Source organism: Engraulis encrasicolus, chromosome 18 (genome assembly GCF_034702125.1).
Source record: "Engraulis encrasicolus isolate BLACKSEA-1 chromosome 18, IST_EnEncr_1.0, whole genome shotgun sequence".
NCBI classification, from domain to species: Eukaryota; Metazoa; Chordata; class Actinopteri; order Clupeiformes; family Engraulidae; genus Engraulis; species Engraulis encrasicolus.
Window position 1 is genome coordinate 29,340,826 of NC_085874.1, and position 10,395 is coordinate 29,351,220.

The following is a 10,395-nucleotide window of genomic DNA, read 5'->3' on the forward strand; positions in this document are numbered from 1 at the left end:
AATGAACAGAAACGGTTGTTATATATACATTTTTTCTCACAGTCCCCAATTATACTCTATGGCAACAAACGCTACATTTGGAACACGATGGAGGCTGTGCAAAACTGAATGGGATCGCAAGGTTGGCCATGTTGGTCATAACTGGCCATATCTGGTCAGTTTTGCCGCCAGTTTTGTCAGCGGAAGCTCCCGCGAGATTCTATGGCAAGGCAGTAACTCTTATCCATATACAGCTCTGGGACACGCACCATAGTAGTCCTGATACCCTTAGTTACACAGACAAACACACTGCCCAGGGCGCCTAATGCAAAATAGAGACACCAATGCATCCTCCAAACCCCCTACACACACGCACACGCACGCACGCACACCAATATTAATTATCAAAACACACACTCACAGACCCTATTGCATGCCCAATCGTTCCCAAAGTTAAACTGGCCCTTCCCCCTTACCCTCAGAGCTGCAATCTGATAGGCTGTCAGCCAAGAAGTCAGAAAAGGGTTCCGCTGGACCAATCAGCTCAGAGCCGTCCTGCACCTCCCCGTCCTGAAACACACACCAAAAGGGTTACCACGGCAACCACACACGTACATGTACAGCACACACACACACTACAAGAAAACATACACACACACAGGCACATGTGTCACATGCGTCAGGGTTCTGTTCATTCTAGTAGGCACAACATGCCATGCACCAAACACCCATTTGGTTGTCTTTCTTTCTCTCTTGCTACACACATACACACTGAAGTTGAACTCAGCTTAACTTGCATTAGAGGGGCTCTAGGTAGGATTAAAAGTTTAATTAACCACTGTCCCGAATCAGCCAATGCTTATTTTAGTTATTAGTAAGTGAACGATGACTCTCGCGACCACTTCCATGGTCCGCTGTCAAAAACACTCAAATGCAACTTTTGACAGAGCAACCCGAACAAGTGTCGTGGGAAACACTTCTCATACGAAAAATCGCTTTACATACCGTATTCAGATTTGTATCAACTGCTGGCATTCCGTGATGAAAAACATTCTCACAGCGAGTTTATCTAAACAGCATTTTTTCATGACTGTGTAGATTTTGAGACAGGCATTACACAGGCACCGTGCAAAAGATGTCATCCTACATTGTGTGATCCACTTGCAATGTATGGCTCCTACTGACTAACAAGCATCACACGCGCACACACACGCACACGCACACACACACACACACACACACACACACACACACACACACACACACACACACACACACACACACACACACACACACACACACACACACACACACACACGCACACACACACACACACACTTACTCGTACCTTAAAGAAGTCCTCTATGTGTTGGCTGCTGTAGAGAGCTGGGATGTTGGCACTGAACTGGAGGAGGTCTTCAGAGCACTGTCTTCTCTCCTCCACCACCGAGTCATCGAACCGACCTACACACACACACACACACACACACACACACACACACACACACACACACACACACACACACACACACACACACACACACACACACACACACACACACACACACACACACACACACACACACACACACACACACACGTGCACAATACACACACACACACACACACACACACACACACACACACACACACACACACACACACACACACACACACAAGTGCGCACACACACATGCCATCACACACATGCGCATAACCCAGAAAAAAAAACATGTTATGTTATGAATATGATCACACTTAGAGTGCGTTGCAATATGCGACCTTGCCTCCTCCACTTGCGCTTGTCTCCTCGTCCCGCCTCCTGGCCCCTCCTCCGTGGAGAAAACGATAAAGTTACCCAGCTGTCAGCCTAGCCACAACAACTTTTGAGGGACTGTTTTTCATTCACCATCCCAATTGCAAATGAGAAAAAGACTCTACAATTGAGCGTTTGCAAGATATTGAAATATAATGCTGTTGTCATTGATGACATCATGACACATTACTTCCTGATACGAGGAGAGAAGCACAAGTGGAGGAGGCAAGGTCGCCTATTGCAACACACTCACTTAGTGTAAGCAAGTGAGTTCTCAATGCACACACACAAGCATGGATTCTCTATAACAAACACACAAAGAGCATGTCCCCCTCACACACCTAGGAAATGCAGTGTGACGAAAGTAGCATGGTCTCACGTACGTCCCCCCCTCCACACACACACACACACGCACACGCACACGCACACGCACACGCACACGCACGCACACAAACACACACGGCTAAGCTTCTTATGAGGGCATAGTATTGCTTAAGGGACACAGTCATTCACTCTTTCTTTCTTTCTCTCTCTCTCTCTCTCTCTCTCTCTCTCTCTCTCTCTCTCTCTCTCTCTCTCTCTCTCTCTCTCTCTCTCTCTCTCTCTCTCTCTCTCTCTCTCTCTCTCTCTCTCTCTCTCACACACACACACACACACACACACACACACACACACACAACCACACACTCACACACAGGTCCATTCTAAAAGGAGTCGAAGGTGACAAGGCACCTCAGAGCCTGTACAGCAGGGGTGGGGGAACTGTTTTCATTCGACTTCTAGTTGTATTAAGTCCTCCAACGGCTGTACTATGAGCATAAAATAGGATTTCCAGTGGCCACCTTTACAACAGACCCCAATTTCACTAGGTCCACTGAAAATATAACTTAATTGTATTGCAAATGTAAATTCTAAGATTTCTTTACAAAACATGTCATATTTCATGTGAAACTGCATAACGTTAAAATTATCCTGGGCCGGGTAAGACACAAAACATATGTTCCCCACCCCTGCTGTACAGAGTACACTGTCGCTCTCCGTCACATACAGACACATACTCACCGAAGACCTTAGCCTTGGCGAAGGGAGGGAACAGCTGGGAGTGTTTGTAGAGGTTGCTGTGTATCTGCCACAGGTCTCTGTGCAGCTTACGGAAATCACTGTAGCGCTTCCACACCGTGATCTGAAGGAGACACACACACATGAATACACACACTTAGTATACACACACACACCAGCGAATATTAGAAATATTAGACCATAACACATTATAATGTACTCTCTTCTTTGTCATTGACACTCACTGTTAATGCGAAATCACACGTATATTATAATGCACACACACACACACACAACTTTGAAATCAGTGTAGAGCTTTCGTACCATGATTAAAGAAGGCACACAAACACACGAACACACATATGTGCACATAAAATACACGCACGGACACACACGCATGTACACAGACAAACACACGCGCGCACACAGTGTAGCGATTCCATATTGGGATCTGGAGAGCACAAACACAAACACACCATACAACATACAAACACGAGCGTGCAAGCGCACGCACACAAAAACACACACACATACACACACACACACACACACACACACACACACACACACACACACACACACACACACACACACACACACACACACACACACACACACACACACAGATCACATGAAATGACTCCACATCTCTCCAGATCGCCAAGAGATCACCAGAGAGTCTCCAGATCCCCAAGAGATCACCAGAGTTTCCATGTGACGTGTGTAGCACGAGAGTCACATCCTCTGCTGCACCCTCCAGACGGCACCCGAGGTCACCTGATCACCAGACTAGTCTCATCTCTGTGTCTCTGTGCATTCAACGTCAGGGGTGGGCAAACTAAGGCCCTCTGCTCTTATCTCATGTGGCACACACCACAAAGTCAAAAATGCAATTGAACAAGTGGATAAATAAACCTTATTCATGGCTATGAATTAACACCGGCCAACCGGCCAAATGCTGGTGAAAATTCAGCTTGGTTGGTGGAAAAGGAAACTAGCCACTGTAACTGATAGTGTATGTGTAGCTAGTAAGATTTAACAAAATAGAAAGCCAAATTGGCAAACAAACATAATGTATAGCCATCATACCTAATATACCTCGATCCATCTCTCGTTTCAGAACAGATTTGTTAATAGCATCTTGAATCGGTGGACTACTGTAAAGGCTTTCAGATCTGAAACTGAGATCTGACACACACACACACACACACACACACACACACACACACACACGCGCACACGCGCACACACACACACACACACACACACACACACACACACACACACACACACACACACACACACACACACACACACACACACACACACGTCTCTTTCACTAAAACTTTGGATCCATTTGGAAGCTTACTGTAGGTCTTTACGTTTGCGGCCAGCGAGCTGAACAGTGCGGCCCACCCATGGTCATGACTCATGAGTTATGCGGAGAGCTCCAGACGGGCTCTGCATGCACAAAGTCCAACGCAGCGCGCCGGCACACACTACTACAGGCCACACAGCGAGCACAGCCTGCCTTCCAAAACAAAGGCTCAGCACTGAGTAAAGGCCAACAGAGAGACCCAGAGACACCCCAAAGAGCCGCAGCGTAGAGTTGAGTCCAAGAGTCCTCTGATTACAGTAGAGTTGAATGGAGTAGAGCCCAGACTGCTTTACAGTAGAGTAGAGTAGAGTAGAGTAGAAGTAGAGTTCAGACTTCTTCAGAGTAGAGTATAGTAGAGCATAGTTGAGTAGAGCACAGTCCTGGTGGCCTCGGCTGCTTCACAGTAGAGTAGAGTAGAGTACAGTAGAGTACAGTACAGTACGTCTCTGCTCACCGCCAGAGAGAGGGCACTGTCTTCTTGGTAAGAGCATCCAGGGCTGGTGCTGTCTTCTGGGCGTAGAGTCTAGCCGGGGCTGGTGCTGTCTCCTGGGCTAAGGGTGTAGCCGGGGCTGGTGCTGTCTCCTGGGCTAAGGGTGTAGCCGGGGCTGGTGCTGTCTCCTGGGCTAAGGGTGTAGCCGGGGCTGGTGCTGTCTTCTGGGCTAAGGGTGTAGCTGGGGCTGGGTGCCGTCTTCCTGGTAAGGAGTTTGACCAGGCCCTTCTGTCTTCTGGTTGCCCGCTGCTTTGTGCTGGTCTAAGAGCGATGTGTGTTGTTCGGTGTTGTCTTCCGGGCTGAGTGCTACGACTTGGGCTCTGGGCTCTATGTGCTCTGTGTGCTGAGGATGGGGGGATGGAAGGATGTGTGTGTGTGTGTGTGTGTGTGTGTGTGTGTGTGTGTGTGTGTGTGTGTGTGTGTGTGTGTGTGTGTGTGTGTGTGTGTGTGTGTGTGTGTGTGTGTGTGTGTGTGTGTATTCTAACAATAGCGGTGTGTGTTTTGCTGCATGGCCTAGTGTCCCCTCCCTGCTCTAGATAATTCAAATCAGCCCTCATACATTACCACACACACACACACACACACACATACACAAACACACACACACACACACACACACACACACACACACACACACACACACACACACACACACACACACACACACACACACACACACACACACACACACACACACACACACACACACACACCCCTCCCATGCAATGTAATGCAATGCGGGCAGTGTGTGCGCATTTGTGTGTGTGTGTTCCTATGTCCTTGTCTGTCTTTACATTCACCAGTTTTACAGTACAGAAGACTGTAAAATGTCAACATAAAAAGTTTTGATTATCTGTGTTCCATTTTCCTGTGTGTGGGGTTCAAACTTACGTTTATGTACCTCATAGTCACAAAGCCAACTCCCCTTTGTTCACTGATATTATTTGTGGGTGGGGGGGGGGGGGGGAGAAACCCTATGCACATTCCCCAGCATTTTGCAAGATCCATTGAGCGCATTAAACATGACATAGATTTTTTTTCAGACAAATCTGAGGTGTGATGATTGCAGCTGGACTGTCATGACCAAACAATAGCAATTTGGGTAAAATCACATGTTACAGTTTCAAACTTCCATCAGAGCTCACCCCTCCCATCTGTTATCACTGGTCAACTGGCCAGTTCCACGCCCTAGGTACTAATCTAGTAGGAGGGTGGGCAAGAAAACCACACTCCTGTATCTCCATCCTCAGCCCTGCCTCTCCCCAGCGCACCTTACTATACATGTACACCAGAAATGACCAAAGCGATCAAGTAGATGAGCTTGTCGAACAAGTTTTGCCATGAACTCGCTGTATTCACTCTGGTCGTGACATTTACCTGTTTGTTTTAGCTAAGCACATAATGGCACTGGCTTGTCAGCCTGTGACAATCATGTCGTCAATGCAGATAATCATGCCGTCCTACTGCTCCCTAACAAACCAGCTCACTAACGAACCTAATTAACTAATTGAGTTACTGACTAACGAGTTAACTTCATGACTACCTACCACTAACTAACACCCCATGCTGCTGCAGAAATACTTGTCCCCTTACTCTGTGTGTGTGTGTGTGTGTGTGTGTGTGTGTGTGTGTGTGTGTGTGTGTGTGTGTGTGTGTGTGTGTGTGTGTGTGTGTGTGTGTGTGTGTGTGTGTGTGTACTGTTGGGTTATTTTTTTCCAACAGTACATTAGTACAATGACTAGCACACACACAGGCACACACACGTGCATGCACACACACACATACACACAAGCACATACAGTATAATCACACAGACCAACTAATTACTTAAACAAATGCCCTATTCTAAGCCTATTTAACAAATAAATACCATACACAGCCGCAAGCTTATACCACAGACTAAGCTTACATTAAACTAATACCACAGGCTAAGCTTATCATTAAACTAATACAAAATGCCAACTCTAGCTTAAACTACCATATGCCAACTAAAAATATGCACATAAACAAATATCATTGCCTAACTTCGCACCTCAAAGAACCTTTGCTTAAAACAATACCATATACGTGTATATGTGATATATAACTGTATATGCTGTATATGTGAACAATATGTTATGTAATAACAATACAATAGCATGTTCACTAACCCTGCCAAACAGACACCATACATACACTAACGCTAGATTAAAGGGACACTGTGCAGGAAATGGTCAAAAAAGGTACTGCAACTGTGCTGCTCATTGAAACTGGGCTGCCTATTGCCACATTTGATATTTACATGAAAGTTTACTAAGTAATTAACACATATTTTCTAGTATGGTCCAAGTAGTCATTTTTGCAGCTAAAAATTGCTATTTTTGGAAATTCAAAATGGCAGACGATGGAGAAGATCCCCCTTTTCATGTATGAAAAGTGCAATTTTTCCAGTCATAGTGAATACTTAGAATTTGATGGTGGTGGTAAGTAAGCTTATTCATGAAAAAGGTAACATTAGTGAATGGGCAGCATGAATTCTGGAAATAAACAACTAAAAATCTCACACAGTGTCCCTTTAAATACCACACACAGGGGATACGTGCTAATGCATCTGTATACAAGCTCACTGGCCTTGGGGATCCAGGTTCGAATCCACCCTGGGCTGGGACCAGTCGTACCCCATCTCATTCTGCACAAAGCAACAACTGAGTGACTCTTGCCTGCCTGTGTGCATACGTGTGTGTGTGTGTGTGTGTGTGTGTGTGTGTGTGTGTGTGTGTGTGTGTGTGTGTGTGTGTGTGTGTGTGTGTGTGTGTGTGTGTGTGTGTGTGTGTGTGTGTGTGTGTGTGTGTGTTCTTACCTCCTGGATGTCCTCTGGGTTCTTGCGGGAGATGATCTGATGATAGCAAGAGAGAGAGAGAGAGAAGAGGGGATGATAAGACAGAGACAAAGAGAAGAGAGAAAAACAGTCAATCTGTCCATCTGCCTCCAGAGACAGAGTTTGTCAATTTGAGTTTTGGAGAGTGTCTTTACACACACACACGTGCACGTGCACGCGCACGCGCACACACACAGACAGACAGACAGACAGACAGACAGACACAAAATGCTTGGCTATCATCTCTGGCCGTCTTTACCTCCACATCCACACCGGCGGTATTAGGACTGCCAGCCTGGGAATAAACAACATCTCTGACTAACACACAACTAGGCAAGACTGCACTAGACTGGAACTGGCTTGAGTGTGTGTGTGTGTGTGTGCGTGTGTGTGTGTGTGTGTTACTCAAAAGACTGGACAATAGCGACATTGTGGCGACAAGGAAGGCAACATCACCCCACACATACACACACACAGTCAAAACAGACACATTAACAGTGACAAGACGGTCACTGTCAAGCTAAAAGTCAGTGAGAATGCCCATAATATTACCATGGAGGCATCTCCCTTTTCAATATCACAAAGACATAGACAGTCAAAATTAAAACTAACATAACTAGTAAATCTTTTTTTTTTTTTTTTAAGAGTGTCTCATAGTACCACTGGACGCCACCAGAGGGGGCCTGTTTTCACCTTGAGTAACCTCCCACCACAGACACTACATGGAGTTTTACTTTTAACCATAAACACACCGTCCAGTCAGTGGTTCCCTAACTTTATTTCTTCTGGGACCCCCTTTTGGATGGAAGAATATTTTTCTGCATTTTGCTACCACTCCACACGCTATAAATAAACCAGACCCAGCGCATGCCCTCTGTGTGCATGAGTGAACAACAATGCGTGTGCGTATATGTGTGTGTGTCCCATTTTCTGCCAAGCTGGTGAAAAAATAGCTCAAGATTGACCTGCTCTCTACAGACAAAAGCACGGAGGAGCTTTATAGGGGCTGTGTGCAAGTGTATAGTGTGTGTGTGTGTGTGTGTGTGTGTGTGTGTGTGTGTGTGTGTGTGTGTGTGTGTGTGTGTGTGTGTGTGTGTGTGTGTGTGTGTGTGTGTGTGTGTGTGTGTGGCATCATGAACTCAGCATGAGCGCTGTGACAGTACACAGTACACGCACGCAGGCAGGCAGGCACACACACGCACGCACACGCACACGCACACACTTCAGCGTGTTAATGACTTGGAAAGACACAGACCTTGACATCTTCATTAGACTGTCAACGCCCCCTTACTATTAAAAAATTAAATGGACTAATGCCCCCAATGGCAACTAAGCACCACCCCATCTCAGCTGTATCCTTTTCGATGCCCCACTAGAGCTCCCAAACGCCACCTGGGGTGCTGTACTGCTCCCGGTGAAAAACAAGAGATGAAGAGCTGTCTGGCCGCCTGTAGAATAGGGGTAGATGAAGAGCGGTCATTTAGGAGCAAATCTGGGTCAATTCCAGTAGGACATGAGTGCAAATGACCATCATGTAGGCCTAACAGAGACCATCCTGTGTGTGTGTGTGTGTGTGTGTGTGTGTGTGTGTGTGTGTGTGTGTGTGTGTGTGTGTGTGTGTGTGTGTGTGTGTGTGTGTGTGTGTGTGTGTGTGTCAATACATTAGTGACAGCTCCCTGCCATGGATCCCAGATTTCAGTAGTAGTCTGGTTAGTTTTGTTATTACGACGGTAGGCCATGGGGTAGTGCGCGCACACACAGTGGGGAACGAAGGCTGGAGGGAGCTGTCCAATTGTCACTAGGTTATTCTACTACGTACTAGCTGGCCACCACTAGCACTATGCCATCTGCTCCCGTTAGCCAGGTAGCGTCATCCTACTGCCTGTGGTGCTCAAAATCAACATACTTCTGCGACGTTATGATTCAGAGACAGACACGGCCGGCATGAAAACTTGATAATAGCCAACAAAATGTCTATTTTGATCATGCAGGACAAGCAGATTTGCCGTGCACACCACCTACACAGACACAGTAGCCTGATCCGACTTGACATAGTTGAATAATGACAGTCACATTAGGAATGATGCTTATGACAGTGTTGAGCTAACTGACAGATTATCAACACAGCCTGGCTATTAGACAATGTCTGGAATTAGTTTATTTCACTCTGTGCTGACACTCACATTCGTACTCTGTCTGCACCCCTTAGGGACAGTGGGCAGTGTGTGTTTATTTAGCAGGATTCACCAGCAGCACTGATTATAGTCGTTGGGCAGCCAGCAGCACTGTCACCACTAGCAGCCTAGATGCTATGTGGCTAACGTCATTGGTGCAGCTAGCCGCCGACTCCTGTGTTTTGGCAGCCTATCTAACGCAAAGAGCCTGGACACACACACGCCCTGTGCCCTGTACTGACCCCAGAGCGGGGGAGTGATGCTTATCAAGAGCTAATTGCATGCTTGCCTGTTATGTTATCTCCGATAGATGAAGCGACTAGCCACATCAATGACAGAAAGTGGTGGATAGGATAGGAAGCTAGCTGTGCTACAGCTGACTAGCTGGAATAGGCTGCTTCCAACAACAATAGCGGTGGTGGACGGCTATCCTGCTGCCACTTGCCATGTTTCCTACGGCCCGCGTCTGACAACTCACCCGTGCTGTGACTTTATAAACAGTGTATCCTTTCTCGTGCTTTCGGGGGTCCGTAACCGTGTAGAATCGCGCGAGTTCGCCCTTTTCCCTCTGTGATATCATGCTGATGGAGACATATCCCTTCTCCTCTCCGCGTCTCCCGTACCCGCTCGCAGGGGGCTCGC

At 46.8% G+C, this 10,395-nt stretch overlaps 1 protein-coding gene across 1 annotated transcript in view; it reads right to left on the reverse strand.

Annotated features, from left to right (window-relative positions):
* The window catches only part of rps6kc1 (ribosomal protein S6 kinase polypeptide 1), a 39,887-nt gene extending 29,492 nt beyond the window's left edge, over positions 1-10,395 (reverse strand). The window contains exons 1-5 of the mRNA XM_063223393.1: positions 10,232-10,395; positions 7,562-7,597; positions 2,858-2,978; positions 1,328-1,443; positions 456-549 (exon numbers count right to left, since the gene is read on the reverse strand). Coding sequence (XP_063079463.1) covers positions 456-549; positions 1,328-1,443; positions 2,858-2,978; positions 7,562-7,597; positions 10,232-10,333 — 469 coding nt within the window. The 5' untranslated portion in view covers positions 10,334-10,395. The remainder of the gene's footprint in view (positions 1-455; positions 550-1,327; positions 1,444-2,857; positions 2,979-7,561; positions 7,598-10,231) is intronic.